Raw genomic sequence first — 15,533 nt, 5'->3', positions numbered from 1 at the left:
TTCATCCCTGCATGCATCAAATATGACAGCAGAACCCGTTCATTCAACAGAACCACGGCCATTCAGTAATTATCAGGAGTCCATATTTACTGACATAAGGCGTGAGAACAGGAATGAGTTCTCCGTGTTAGAGACAGCCCACCACTATCTTCCCAGCTGGCTGTAATTTCCATATAGAAAAGCCATAAAACCACACAGCACCAAAGGCATTCCAACAAGGCAGCCAGAAACCAACATCTGTGTCTTAACTATACTCATTTTAGTAATGACTGATTATTAATATATGTTAAATATCAACCTAGACATAAATCTAATTAAGAAAAGAAGTTCTATATGGAAAAAGTGATAAAACTTTTTAAATGAAGCTTTAAAAAAAAAGCCTAAAAATATAGAAACCTACCATGAAGCTCCTGGGTGGGAAGACTCATTATTGTAAGGATGTCAATTCTCCCCCAAATTAATCTATACTTTCCATGCAATAACCATCAAAACCCCAACAGGAATTTTCACGGAACTTGATAAGAAGACTCTCAAGTTCATCTGAAAGAGAAAACGTGCAAGCATAGCCGGGGCATTTTTGACAAAGGACTATAAAAAAAAAAATTCATCCAGTTATCATAAAATTCAAAACTATCCAAATAATAATGATGGCATTGAGAGAACTCAGCCTAATGAACTATCGGGAAGGAGCCTGTGCACAGAGGGCAGGCAGGATGGGGAGAGGCAGTGTGCAAGCCAAAGCTGAACAAGAATCAGCGAGGGAGGATGGCAGGTTCTCCATCATACTCACTGTTCACAGAGAACAATTCCACAGGAATAAGAAGTTAAAAAGAATATACAAAGGTAACTCCACTAAAGCTCTTGGACAGATTATTGTCCTAAAACTACATTTTCAGAGGAAACACAGGAGAACCAGTTTTATTTTTGTGTGCTTTTTCTTACGATAATTCCCAAACTCGAGAGTCATAAAAGGGAGATAAACAAATTTGACATTATAAAAAGTTTCATCAGGTTTTTATTGAAATGTTACACAAAGAAAAAGAACATATGTCGTCCGTGAGTGCCTCAAGAACTTAATAAAAATTAAAATCTTCTAATATGAAATGTATCAGAGATTACTGGCTAAGCGCACCAGGGTTGCCCACTCTGAAACAACATGTCTCTGTCGGTCCCTGAGCATATCAATCTCTCCCGAACATCGGGGTACACCTAATGGCAACATGGCCAAGGGAGCTGGTGACTGGGGAATTTGTTCCATAAAATATAATTTGGATAGACCCATTTTTTTCCCCTTAGTTATTTTTATGTGATAAAACTTACAAAAAATTTTACAAAGAAAGTTGATAAGATTTACTCCATTTGGATAAACGAGCATTTATTTATTTATTGGAGCCCATCTGTGGTGATTTTAAACTATTTCTAAAAATTCTTTGTCACTTTCCTCTACAAAAGGTATAAGAAAATTCCTCTTGCTTTGGGGGTGCAGTGATCCACTTCTGATGGGCAGAATACGGCTGCAGAGATGGTGGGTGACCTCTGGGACTAGGTCATAAAAGACACTGTTGCAGGATGCTTGTTTCTTGAATCAACAGCAGTTGGCATGGAGACTAGCTCCCATGCTACAGGGACAGCAAAGCCAGGCCACGTAAAGGTACATAAAGGAACCATTGCCTCCAGCCCACAGCTGCCAAGGAGTAAAGGCCTCTCACAAGCAGTCACAGGTGGCCTGCCTTGGGAGTGGATCCCCGGTAAAGCATTCAGCTCACACACGCAGCCAACAATCCAACTTCACCTTGAAGAGTGCTCCTGAGCCTGAGCCATTTGGTATATCCATGTTTTGCTAGATGACAGATGTTTGCTGTTTAAGAAATTACATTTTGAGATGGTTGTCATGTGGCAGAGGCTAACTAACTAACTAACTAACTATATATCTTATATATCATATACAACATATATGCATATATGTTATATATAAGTATATATTTAAACTAGAATATATGTATGTGTGTGTGTGTGTGTGTGTGTGTTCCAAGTTTTAGTTTCAGTAAGGGTAGAGGAGCACATAGCAGGCCATCTCTTCACAGATAATAACCACGGACCCTGGGAAACATGTGCATTTTTGAGGGCATCAGAAAGCAACCAGAAGAGGGCAGAGATAGATAGGGATCTAGTGGCTGAAAGGAAACTATCCTGGGTGTCCAAGTTTAGATGGATTTCCTTGGCAGGGGCTCTCTGTTGCTCTGCAGAAGTCAGTTGTGACAGGACACAGATTTTGAGAAACTGAGAGCAGGAATCTCCGAAGGGATCAAGGAAAAGACATAACTCTCACTCGATCTTTTAACAGATCTGTGAACTACATGTGTCTAGGCAACATTCCTTAAAAAAAAAAAAAAAATTTCTAGGAGGAAGATAACAAACTGGCACAAGCCTGGACAAGCTATGTGGATGTTCCGAGCAGTTTCCACTGCAGGACTGCAGGTTTCCACTGAAATACCAAAAGTCATGGTACAAGAGATGATGAATAAGTTCCTCAAGATTCAAATTTATGTCATTGCTATAACAAAATTTCACAATATTCAGAAAAAAAATCAACAAGCTCCAAATTCTACAATACAGATTATTTTATTGTATAATGAATTTTATTATATAATGATACAATAAAAATAACTAGACATGCACAATAAAAGGATATGTGAGCCATTGTAAGGAGCAGAATTAATCATTAGGGACATAAAAATGACTGGGATACTGGACTTAGGACTAAAGACTCTGCAGTAACTCTTGTACCATGCCAGGGAGTTTAAGACAAAAGACACTTATAAAGAGTGAAGCTATGGGGAGCCTCAGGGAAGGTTTAGAGATAGTTAAAAATAAAATAAAGCAAACTGGAAACTTAAGACAGAAAAATACAATAACTAAAACTTTGTAATTGCATGGAATTAAGAATAGACTGGATGCAATAAAAAGAAGGCATATCCAGAGACAGTATAACACTAACCATCTAATTAAAAGCAAACAGAGAAACAAGGATTTTAAAATATGAACAGAGCCTCAGTGACGTACGAGGTGTGTGGAGCAGCCCAGCGACTGCAACTTAAAAACACTTTAACACTGACTTTTTTCTTTAAATTGTGTGTGTGTAAATCAATAGTTCTCAACCTGTGGTTTTCAACACCTTTGGAGATCAAATGACCCTTTCACAGGGATCACATATCAGATATTCTGGATATCAGATATTTACATTATGATTTGTAACTGTAGCAAAATTACAGTTATGTAGCAGCAATGGAATGATTTATGGTTGGGGTAACCACAACATGAAAAACTATTAAAGGGTCGCAGCATTAGGAAGGTTGAGAGAGAGAGAGAGATACAGAGAGAGAGAGAGAGAGAGAGAGATACAGAGAGATACAGAGACATTGAGAGAGAAAGCATTAACATGAACTCTCTGAGAAACATAGAAAACTCCAGTCTGGAATAATAGAAAGAAAATTACAAAAGGTCACTATGTTACAAGAAACTAATAACTAGAAAAAGCATCCTCAAGCCTCCACGGGAACAGATCACACAACAGCGGAGGCAGCAGTCAGAACGGAACCCGACTCACCATCAGGAAGAATGATGGACAGGAGACCACAGAACATCTTTTAAAGCATTGAAAGTGTCAGGCTAGAATCCTGTTCAGCGCAACTTCTTTCCCCAATGCAGACAAGGACACTTTCTGGGCCAGGAGTTCGATCCCTGGGACACATTCGGTGGAAGGAAAGAACTGACCCCTCAGGCTTTCCTCTGACCTCTGTGTGGTCAGAGGAAAATTAATTAGTTTTTAAAAACACGTTTTCAAATAAAGTCTAGAAAAACTGCTCACCAGAATACCTGACCTTCAAAAAAGAATCTAAATATAGTGACTTCCCCTTTAGTCCCAATACTTGGGAGGCTGAGCTAGGATAATCGCCATGAGTTCGAAGTCAGCTTGTGCTACAAACAGAGCTCCAGGCCATTTTAGGCTATCTCAAAAACTAAATCCTTCAGGTTGAAAACAGAGAAAGCACAGAGCTCAAGAAACACCACATGTGTAGGCAAATACATATTTCTACGAGCTGACTTGAGTGTTTAATGCAATTTCAGTACTCAGGGGAGGACGGCCGTGAGCTTGAGATCAGCCTGGGCTACACAGAGACCCATGGGTAAGCAAGGGCTACACAGCAAGATGTGTGTCAAAAAGTAAACTGAGAAGTAATGGAGTTATAATAGCAATGCACACACATCAAATACACAAAACCTCCACTGCAGGGCATGAAGAATGTGAACTGAAATAATCTGTTTTAGATGCATACATTATACATGATTTGTATAGGACTTATTCCAGACAGCCTGAGGCAGGTTAAGATATACATTTTACTGTCCTGAGCAACAACTGAAAAACAGAAGCAGACACAAAGAGGTTCAGCCCTGTGATCAGCCCAGAGGCACTGCAGAGAAATCTCCTGCCTTGCACATGAAAACTCAGAGAGGCTGGCCACCCTCAGTGTGGGGTGCCCAGCAGTGCGTGCCAGGGGAGCAGCAGGAAGAACGGGTGGTCATCCATGGAAGCTGGAATTGTATGTGACAGCTTTGGAGACACAGGTGATCTTATGTTCCTTGTCTTAAGGACAACGCAGCCTCAAATTTGTCTGCCCGTCCTCACCCCCACTCCCTGTCCTGTCCCTAGGCAGCCTGGTTCCTCCCAGCCCCACTCTGCTGTTTCCTTTGCCTCCTTGGAACTCCCTCTGTTTGCAATCAAGTCTGCAGGTCAGGCTCCAGCCATGCCTCTTGCTTCTGCCCCACCCCTCCCAGCTCCGTCTGCCTGTCTCGTTTTAGTACTTGTCCCGTGCTGACTTCTAGGCAGTACTAATCGCTCCAAAGGCATGCTGAGCTCCTGGAGGCTCCTAATTATGTCTGGCATCTTCTCCCCCTCAGGGGCTGACCAGAGTTATGCATGCAGTATGTGCTTGAAGACATTCGATGAATTAATTTTTAAAACCTTCTTGCTCTTCCCTGCTCAGGAGGTCCTCTGTCTCCAGTACTCTGGGAAGCTCAGAGCCACAATTTGGCAATGGGGCTAGAGTCGAACCATCCAAGGACAGCAAGATGCACTATGCAGCTCCTCTGGGCGGGTCTTTATAGGCATGGCTTCCACTGGTCTCACCCACCTCATGACCCCAGAGTCAAATTACCCTTTCCCGACCAACTCCCGTGAATCTACAGGTCTGGTTGGTGGGTCTGGGGTGAAGCAAGGAATGTGCATCTCTGGTGGGTACCAGATGACATTGATGCTGCCAGACTGGAGGGAGCCTGGAAGAGCAAGGCTCAAGTGACCAGAATATGGGGTCTATCAGTCAAGTCTCAGCCTGAGACCCACCTATTAGGCTGGCTGCCTGGGCTGTGACGCAGCTGCCATGGTTGCTTCAGGCCAGGTCTATGCCCACATCAAAGGATGTGGGGCTGCTGAACCTCACAGAAAGAGTGTTCTCCGCCTGCCCTTGGACCCTCTGCTCCCAGCTCACTGTTAAGCCTTACCTCCTATCTTTGCATTATACGCTATGCCCACGATGCAGTAGGAGTTGTTGGCCGAAGCAGCAACTTCTCCAGCACAGCGAGTGCCATGTCTGAAACAAAGAAAAACAAAAACGAAGAAAGTGAGGTCCTGGCCCAGCAACTATTAGTGAATCCTATAAACTGTGCCTTATTTCTGCAGCCAAGGTCAGCTATCCCTATGCCTGAGATGCCAGCAAAGCTCCCCTCCCCTTCTGGTGCAGCTCTTTGCATATGTATTCAACCAGGTTTTGCCCAGCCCTCTCTGCCATCTGGAGATGGCAAACACTGGCTCCCAGGTTGTCCCTTCTAGGATGCCTCCAATAGATCGCCAGAGTTACAGCACCTGCTGCCATTGTCCATGGCCCCGGGCATCTTGGCACTTGTGACTGTTCACTCACTGCCACTATTGTTCACAGACCTGCCTCAGTTCTGTGTCTCCTGTGACTAAAGACATGCCACTTGGCACATACAGGGGTCGTGGTGTCAGTGCTCACCTAACACCTAATGTGCAGGAAGAAAGCCCTGCACATTTGCCTGTGTTCCCTGTATCCCGACAAGCACATTGCTAGCCTGAACAGGCCTCTGTCATCTCCACAGCCGTGTGACAGGAGCTAAGAAAGGATGCTTTTAGTTGACTACTCAGTAGAAGCTGGGGAGAATGGGAAAATCTGCAGAGAAGAAAACCACTTTCCCCGGGAATGCCCCCATCTCCTGATGTGCCACACTGGGTCATTTTCTTGTAGCAGAGGCCAAAGCATGGGCCAGTTTACATAGCACATCTGTGAGGAGAGACCACGGGAGATTGGGATCATCGATTCAAATTTGTAATGAACTTTAAAAATGGTCCAGGGTCTGGGAAGGGAGTCATCTGTCATTCTCTGGAATTCTCACAGCCTCGAGGCCAAGCCTGCTCTCGCACACTGGGATTTGATTCTGCCCTTCAAGGGTCACTGCATGGGATATAGATCATGCTTCCCCACCCCTTGATGTGTGACCAGGAAGCAGGCCCTTTGCCCCAGGCCTCTCCACTGCTGAACAGAAGGGCACCTTGGGACGTGAGGCAGGAAGCAGTCCGGGACCTCTGGGAGCTCTGGCATGTGGCACACAGCACCTGAGTGGAGCTCACGGTACCAGCATGCTGCTGGACTTCGCAGGCTCTGCCCTCATCTCATGTGTTAAAGGCTTAGTCCTATGGTGGCATTACTGGGAGGGGCACTATCTTTAGCAGATGGGGCCTTAGGCCACTAAACACATGACCTGAGGAGGACTGTGAGATCCAGACACTTCCTCCTTCTCTTTCGACTTTCTGGCTCCACTGTTCTGATCTCCTGGATGTTCCCACCATGGTTCAGGTCACGAACCAACTGGTCATGGACTGGGACAAAGTTGTGAGCCAAAATAAATCTCTGCTTTCTTGTCTTTCTTATTCTCCTCCTTCCCTTGCCCCTCCCACTCTCCCCCTTTCTCTCTCCCTCTCCCCCTCTCTCAGAGATGTATCATGTTATATATTGGCCAGGCAGCCTCCAACGTCTAGTTTCAGAACATCTCCTGCCTTCCTCTTCAGTAGCTAGGACCAGAGGCATGTGCCACTGCATGGAGCTTCACCTTTTCTAAGTGAGGCATTTCCTTATAGTGATAGGGAACGGACTAACAACAGTGCTGGGAGGACATACACAGGCTGGGACATGAAAAGCACATGAAGCACAACATGGAAAAGAAAGGAAGAACTTTTGTGACTTTCCTCTCAGTATATCTGGAAGAATGATAAGAGCTAAGGGAATCAGGCGTGCTGACAGACAGAGGACAAGCAGGTACCACAAAGGACATCCCAGGAGCAGCCCCAGGACTGCCATTTAGCCTGCCCTGGTCCCTTGACCTCCCCGGCTTACCTGAGGGGGCAGCTTACACAGTGTAGACAATCCCTGCCCGTCACCTCACTTACCCATCCCAACAACCCTTGAGCGGGGAACAGTCTCTGCATGGAGCAGCCTCCAAGGCATAAAGAATGTCTCAGCAAGGTTTCTCCAATGCGCACAAAGAGCACACAGCCAGTGGGTGGGAGAGCAGGGACCTAAGCTCTTTACTTGTGCAGCATCATTCACACCTTTCCGCCTTGGCCACAAGGTCAAAAGCTCAGGCCTACGAGCCGGGTGCTCAGACAGACCAAACTCGTTTGAACACAGTCACAGGGAATCCAAGATAAAGGCAACTCTTTTAAACATTCCACAAGGCTAGAGACAGGAACAGTGTTTCACCCAGTCTCCGTCTGACCAGCAGGGATGACATCCCCAAGAGAAGAGGCTAACTCCGCAGAAGCTGCCTGTGCCCAAAGAGCTGTGCTAAGTCTGGTGTGATTCTGATAGGTCTACCTTGATATGCTACTGCACTTTTTCCCTTGCTGCTTTTAATATTTTTTCTTTGTTCTGTAGATTTGGTGTTTTGATTATTATGTGGCGGGAGGAGTTTTTTTTTCTGGCCTAGTCTATTTTGGTGTTCTGTAAACCTGGCAGCTCAGTCTCCAAGTAGCTTCCCTAGTAAGGGGTACAAGGGCTGTCTCTGACATGAACTCAGTGGCCTGCTCTTTGATCACCTCCCTCTGCCGGTGCAGCCTTGCCAGGCCACAGAGGAAGATGATGCAGCCAGCCCTGATGAGGCCTGATAGGCTAGGGTCAGATGGAAGGGGAGGAGGACCTTCCCTATCAGGGAACTAGGTGAAGGTCATAGCAGGAGAAGAAGGAGGGTAGGTGGGATTGAGAGGAGACAAGGGAGGGGGCTGCAGCTGGGATACAAATTGAATAAATTGTAATAAATAGTAAATAAATAAAATTTTTTAAAAAGCTGTGGTAAAGTGGTTTCTGAGACCTAGACATTCCCCAGATAACACCCAGGCAGGTGAAGCACCCAGAGCCTAGAACTTCCACGCAGGCCCTCTTTGCGAGGAAAGGAAGGTAAGGCAGGAAGGCAGCCACAAACAGACATACTTGTTCTCATTGCTGGCATCATATCTCGGGGAAGGATCATAATCGTTTCCATTGACATCATAGCTTGCATAGGAATCCTAGGAAGTAAATCTTGGTTAGTGAGAATCGGAGACACACTGTACGATAGCTCTACCTTAAACTATCTCTACGCCAAGTGTGGGAAATGAAGAAAAATCACACCCAGGGTTGCTGTAACTGTAACTACCAACCTACACGCTTTTCATTGTGGTGGAATACATAGGACGTAAAATCTTACCATCTCAACTAGTTTCAGATGTATGGTTCAGCATCATTAAGTCTACACACATCTTTTTTGTGCAATTATCACCACCATTCATCACTAGGACTTTTTCATGGTGCAAAACTAGAAGCCTGTACTGATGAGGCAGTAACTTCTCCCTCCCTCCCCATGCCCTCACAAGCGCCATGCACCTCTTTGTCTCTCAGTGTGGCTCCAGATGTGTTACAGAAGAGGAATCACTCAGCATTTGCCTTCTGTGACAGCTCATTCCACACAGCATAAAGCCTTCAGGTTCAAGTTGTCACACGTGTGAGAATTTCCTTAATTTCATACTTTAATGTGCATAGTTCTCTTTACATACTTGTAATGACAGTGTTCAGACAGATTTCCTTCCTCCTTAGAAAATTTATCACCAGCTTTTCAGTGTTAATGCAGTCTTCAAAACTCACTCCTAAGGGCTACATAATTACCTCCAAAGTGAATTCTGTGGCGTTCGCTTAACCACTTGACACCCAAGTATCTCGGGAATTAGTGCATGCCAGGTTCTTGTTTTTACTCTTTTGAGCTCATCTGATCCTTACAGTGACCCTCAAAAAAGCAGTCCTCCAGGAGCCTACCATAGAGGGCCTCTGAAAGACTCTGCCTAGCAGTGTATCAAAGCAGATGCTGAGACTCATAACCAAACCTTGGACAGAGTGCAGGAAATCATATGAAAGAAGGGGAGTTAGTAAGACCTAGAGAGGATGGGAGCACCACAAGGACCAAATATATCAGGGCCCAGGGGTCTTTTCTGAGACTGTTTCTCCAACCAAGGACCATGCATGGAGATAACCTAGAACCCCTGCTCAGACATAGTCCATGGCAGCTCAGCATCCAAGTGGGTTTCCCTAGTAAGGGGAACAGGGACTGTCTCTGACATGAGCTCAGTGGCTGGCTCTTTGACCTCTCCCCTCCCCCCTGAGGGAGAAGCAGCCTTGCTAGGCCACAGAGGAGGACATCGCAGCCAGTCCTGATAAGACCTGATACACTAGGGTCAGATGGAAGGGGAGGAGGACTTCCCCTATCTAAGTGGACTTAGAGGGACAGGGAGGAGATGAGGGAGGGAGGTAGGATTGGGAGGGATTGAGGGAGGGGGCTACAGCTGGGATACAAAGTAAATAACCAGTAATTAATATAAAAAATAAAAATTCTAAAAAAAGCAGTCCTCTTAGCAGCCCCATTTTACACTCAGGAACAGAGAAATTAGGCAGCTTGCCTGGGATCTCAAGCGGGTCACAGCACTGAGAGAAGATTTGGGGTTCTCTGTGACTGGCTCTCCACTGTGTCCAGCTCTACACTCTGTCTATTCTCTAGGTCACATTCCTAGAAGCCTGTGACCCAAACACATGGGCGTGTCCCTCTGGTGCAGAGAGAGGGGTAGCAGAATTTAGCATCCCTGACCCTTCCCAGCATGGTTTTCACTATTCCCTGACTCAATGTGTTTGGGGAAGAGGAAAGGCAACCTTTATGGATTTAATAACCTTTAATAAACCTGGCATACACTAATTCCCGAGATACTTGGTCGTCAAGTGGTTAAACCTTTATGGTGTGGTTGAATAGTATGTGTGGCAGTTCCGAGGCTGGACTCACATAGTTGGGGGCCAGGTCTGGGTGGTTCCTCTCTATGCCATCGTCCAAGATCGTCACCACCACATTCTTTCCCGTGTAGCCACGCTTCCACGCCGCCTGCACGTTCATCTCCGACCGACAGCGACTGTTCTTATCAGCACAATGCTGCAAACACAGAGGACATGACACCCAGGGGAGGCACCTCTGAAGCTGAGCAGCCACAGAATGCCAGCCCGGACGGTCCTGATGCCAACCGGGCACAGCACGGCAACCCAGACAGGGGTGGGCATGTTAGGAAGCAATGACGAACAGCGGGCTCCACCTTGGCAAAGACTTCCCCATGTGTGGGGGATCCCTGGTCTTCTCTGCATCTGACAGTGTGGCTGCCAATGTCACCGTCTCCTACTGGAGGCACTGTCCAAGGACAAGACTTCACCACTCGGGCCATCCTCCAGACAACAGCAAAGCCCTTCCCTCCATCCAGAGCCCTTTCTGGATTCTCATTCGTGCCTGCATGTAGAACAGAAGTTCTCGACCTGGGGGTCTGGGGGTCTTGTACAGATCTCCTGCATACCAGGTACTTACATTACTATTCATAACAGTAGCAGACTTATAGTTATGAAGTAGCAACGAAAAGATTTTACAAAAAAGTTGGGGGTCATGGCATCGGGAAGACTGAGCACCACCGATGTAGAGGGCTTAGAGTCAAGATGAAGAAGGCCTGCCTGGGGGTGTCTGGGGACTCACAGAGAAAGCCAACCCGCTTCAGAGGTATAGCGTGTTAGTGTCCAGAGAAGACAGAGGCCCCACCGCCTGACTCACCATGTACCACATGTTGGACCATATGGGATCGTTGAAATAAAGAGAGTCGCTCCGGACCTGCCTCTTGACCCTGCGCTTCACTTTTTGTTGCTGGAGCCATTTCACCTACCAGAAAGAAAGGGAGATTTTAGTTATTTAAAGGTACGATGTTTCTATGAAGAAAAGCCTGAGGTTAAGCCCGGGAACGCACCTTAAAGATCAAAACCAAAAACTATGCAATGGCTCTTATCTCTAAGCCAGCACCTGTGGTGAGATGCGGAAGCCGAGACAGGAGACGTCCCCAGAAGCTTGAGGGCCAGCTGGCCTGGGGTGCACAGTGAAGCAGCAACAAAGACATCCTATCTCAGAAGCGATGTGGAAGAAGAGAACCAACTTCCGAAAGCCGATCCCTGACCTCCACGTGCATGCTGTGGTACAATCATAAACACGCACGTGTGTGTGTGTGTGTGTGTGTGTGTGTGTGTGTGTGTGTGTGTGTGTGCGCGCGCGCGTGCGCATGTGTGTACGTGTTTGCTTAGTGGGTAAAGGCAGCACACAAATGTAAGATGGAAGGACGGAAACAACTCCAGAGTTATCCTCTTGCACTGTGTGTGACATTTGTGTGTGTGTGAACACAAACTAATCATAGATAGATAGATAGATAGATAGATAGATAGATAGATAGATAGACAATTAGGTCGATGATAGATAAAAGACTAATTTTTTTAAAGTGACCTCCCACCTTCAGCCTTTTGTAAGCACTATAGGTTTTCTTTTGCAAGATCCTGAGTCACAGAAGGTGATCTGGATAGCGCTGTGACCACATCTGAAAGCGGATGGCTTATTATGAATGGGGGTAGGGGTGGTGATAACACCACACTGACAGACTTGGAAGTTATTCTACTAAGAACAATAGACTGGGAAGGTCTAAGCCAAGAAAATGGACAAACAACTATTGTTCCTAAGAAGAAAACACAGGCATGGAAAAGAATGAATGAATGAGAGAGTGAAGAAACCGTTTATTCACACGGGTACCAGAAACCCTCTTCTAGTGCGGACATGACCATAGTATTGGAGATCTGGGCAACAGCAGGAAACAGCACCAAAGGATGTACAGAGAAAGATCTAGAAATGGAAACAGCAAAGTACTAACAGCAGCAATTCTTGGCTAGCGCTGACTTATAATTGAGGGTCTTATAAATTTCTTTCACACAGTATGACTTGCCTTCATGGTCAAGCAACAGTTTGAAAGGTGGAGTAAATGGCACAGAGGACCAGAAGTCTAGGACTCAGAATGCCTGGAATAAAATTCAGCCCCACAACTCTTGGTGCCTCCTGAGCCTCTGTTTGTCTGTCTGTAGAATGGGCCTATCACCAGGAATTCTAGAGGCCACTGTAGGCACAGTGCCTACAAAACACTCACACCAGTGCCCAGCACATAGCATTATGCACATTATGTATGTACATTCTTTTCCAACTGTTGGAACCTATTTAGAAACCCAAGGCAGCGGAAGTATTTTCTTTGGGCTTGCTGGGCTGGCTGGCCCCTCAACAATGCTTGCAGCTGGGGTTCAAGCCATGGCCAAGACTGCAAAGATGAGAACGTGATCTTGCATGGAGGCCCTGCTCTCTCTGGACCCCGTTTTGGGGCTCCCACCAAGCAGACAGTAGAGTGATGTCACTCTAAACAAGACAGGCTTCCTATAGGAGTTGGCATAGACTTTGGAGAGAGGTATGAAGGACAAGGGGATTCAAGGCTACTTAAATGAGGACTCGAGGCTGGTCCTGGAAGCTGGAATGGCTGTCCCAGAAAAGGCTGGGTGTGAAGTACCTTTGGATCCATGGAAAGAGTTCCCTCCCTTCTCTAAACATCAACTTCTCCATTTTCTGACTGGTAGCTTCACAGGTAGTAGGCATGGATGTCAAAGCCTCCCTGGTATACGGGACAACACACGGAGGAAGAAGTACCCACCACTGACATGATCTATAAATCATCTATGTACTAGGTTTATTCAAAACCTTGCAAGACCTTGCCTGGGCAGCACAGTGCTTTGGTGGCTTGGGTGGAGGTGAGCTGGCCCGGGGACATGGAGAGCTGACCCCACCTCTTGCTGGCTACAGCTTTGGGACAGTGCTGCAGAGCTGGTCCTGGTGGTGTGGGCACAGGCGAGCTGGCAGGCTGACCAACTCAGCTACCACAAAGACCCAGATCCAGGGCTTTGAGCTAGCCCACCCCAACATCTACTGCATATGGAAACTGCTAGAACATGTGAAAGGGCCGGTACTGCAGATCCAAAGCTTCAGGATCTCCATGACACAGGGAAACACCAGGATATCCAAAAGGAGTCCCAGTGAGGATCCAGAGGCCTTGAACCAGACCAATGACTCATTGCAATGAACATTTCCAAGTAAAGATGTGAGGACAAAGAGAGGTATGGACTGTGAGACACACTATCACAAACTACAGCTTCTACCAGATGTTTTTTTAATGTATATTTTTGTCGTTTTTTTATTTTCTTTTGGGAGGGGGAGGTTGCAAGGGAAGATTGTTGGATACAAAGGGATGGGGAGATGAATGGGATTAGGGTACATGATGTGAAACTCACAAAGAATCAGTAAAAACTTTTAAGAGAGAGAAGAAAAGAAAAAAAAAAAAAGGAAAGAAACCCTGCAAGAAAGCTGGGTGTGGGGACCCACACCTCAATCCTAGTATTTGGGAAGCAAATTCCAGGCCAGCCAGAGCTACAAAGCAAGACACTCTCTCAAAACAACAACAAAGAAATCCTTCAAAGGGCTCAAAATCCATTTTGGATTAGACATTTTAAGAGCTTCAGTCCCAAGTCCTAGGTAATTTATAAGCGCCACAGATAGAGACTCCTAGAGAGAATAAAAAGGACGAAATGAGACATTTTGCTCATAACACCCAGTGATGACATTTTACAACTTCCCCACATATGTCACCACCTGAGCAAGAGAGCTCTGTCTGGTGTGAAAGATGTAAGGCAGTGTTTCAGTATCTGCTGAACACCCTGTGGGAAAACACAGTGGACTCCTCAGGCTCTGCATCCCTGGGATGACCTCATCTCTTCCGCCATGCTGAGAGCCCTGGACTCAAAGCTACTTCAAACACCCAGAGCCCCAGTGCCACAGGCCTCATTTCCACTCCGAGGAGGCAGCTATGCTCTCCCAGGCCTGGGTGGATGAGGTGGGGGAACAAGTTTCCAGTGAGGAGTTGCCAGCTGGAGGAGTTGAGCATCCCAGCTCCTGGCCATTGCTGGGTTTTGGGGAAGATCCCCATGCTGGCAGAGTTCTGGGCATGGCTGTGACAGCACTGGATCCGTAGCATGATCAGGAGTTCCCAATGGCATGGTAGCTCCTCCTGCCCTCCAGTGATAGGCCTGCTCATCAGAAGCTTCTGCTGTGACCAGTGTCAGGGCAATGAAACCAAATAGCATGGGTTATGTGCCCAGCATGGGGGTGTCTAGGGTGCAGTTCTGCTGACAAGAACTCAGAAGGTCAGCATAGGCACAATGGCTACTTTAGCTAGTTGTCACCCAGTCCTCTTCTTGGGCTTTGGTTTCTGCCTAACTTCTAACCCATCGCAGAGAAAGGGCAACAAGATTCCCAATCACACTTCCTGACCACCATAAAGAGAGAATGTGCTATTTATTTTCCAAGCTGATTTTTCTGCATAGTAGACATCCTGGGGTCACTTATTCACTTGCTCACTCAACAGAGCTGCATATAAGCATTCCATGGGTCCACTGCTAGGTTCTGGGGAGACGAGTGTAAGCATACTTGGTTCCTGACCAAGGTCAACACACCAGGCCTCCACCTCAGCCAGATGGGAGGCTCTGCTTGGGTGCCTGCAGGTTGGAGCCCAAGAACTACCTGGCTACTCTGAGAGGCCAGAAATATTGTCATGTCCTGAAACCAAGTGGCTGAAGCTTCATCTCTCCCATCAGAAATAATTCCCACCCATGAGCGCAAAAGGTTCCTTTCCCACAGGCGTGTCCATGGACTCTCATTCTGTCCACGGCCATGTGATTTAAAGCAGAGGACCGTATCACTGAGGGTCTCTATGGTATCACTCACGGAACTGACGCTATCGTAGAATTTGAAAGCAAATGGTGACAGTCAAGAACGGGTAATGTCTCTTTTGAACTATTGCCCTGCATATGTAATTATCTCTGTTAGGAAAAGCAACAAGAGAATCTCTGTAGGATTAAGCATTGCCCCTAGCAGTGGTTTGAATGTGACTGTCTCTTATGAGCTCAGATGTTTTGAGGGGGGAGGGGAGCCTCTGCCACTTCCAGTTAGCTCTC

The 15,533-nt window shown here is 46.4% G+C and overlaps 1 protein-coding gene across 2 annotated transcripts in view; it reads right to left on the bottom strand.

Moving 5' to 3' along the window:
- Nucleotides 1–15,533, bottom strand: part of Pcsk6 (proprotein convertase subtilisin/kexin type 6) — a 183,874-nt gene that overhangs the window by 107,740 nt on the left and 60,601 nt on the right. For both annotated transcript variants that reach the window (XM_021633268.2, XM_021633269.2), the window contains exons 3-6: nucleotides 11,230–11,334; nucleotides 10,429–10,572; nucleotides 8,559–8,635; nucleotides 5,560–5,648 (exon numbers count right to left, since the gene is read on the bottom strand). In XM_021633268.2, the coding sequence (XP_021488943.1) occupies nucleotides 5,560–5,648; nucleotides 8,559–8,635; nucleotides 10,429–10,572; nucleotides 11,230–11,334 (415 nt within the window). The remainder of the gene's footprint in view (nucleotides 1–5,559; nucleotides 5,649–8,558; nucleotides 8,636–10,428; nucleotides 10,573–11,229; nucleotides 11,335–15,533) is intronic.

This window comes from Meriones unguiculatus, chromosome 14 (assembly GCF_030254825.1).
Source record: "Meriones unguiculatus strain TT.TT164.6M chromosome 14, Bangor_MerUng_6.1, whole genome shotgun sequence".
Lineage (NCBI taxonomy): Eukaryota > Metazoa > Chordata > Mammalia > Rodentia > Muridae > Meriones > Meriones unguiculatus.
Note: the sequence above shows the minus strand (reverse complement) of the source record. Positions and strands in the feature narration are given on the sequence as shown.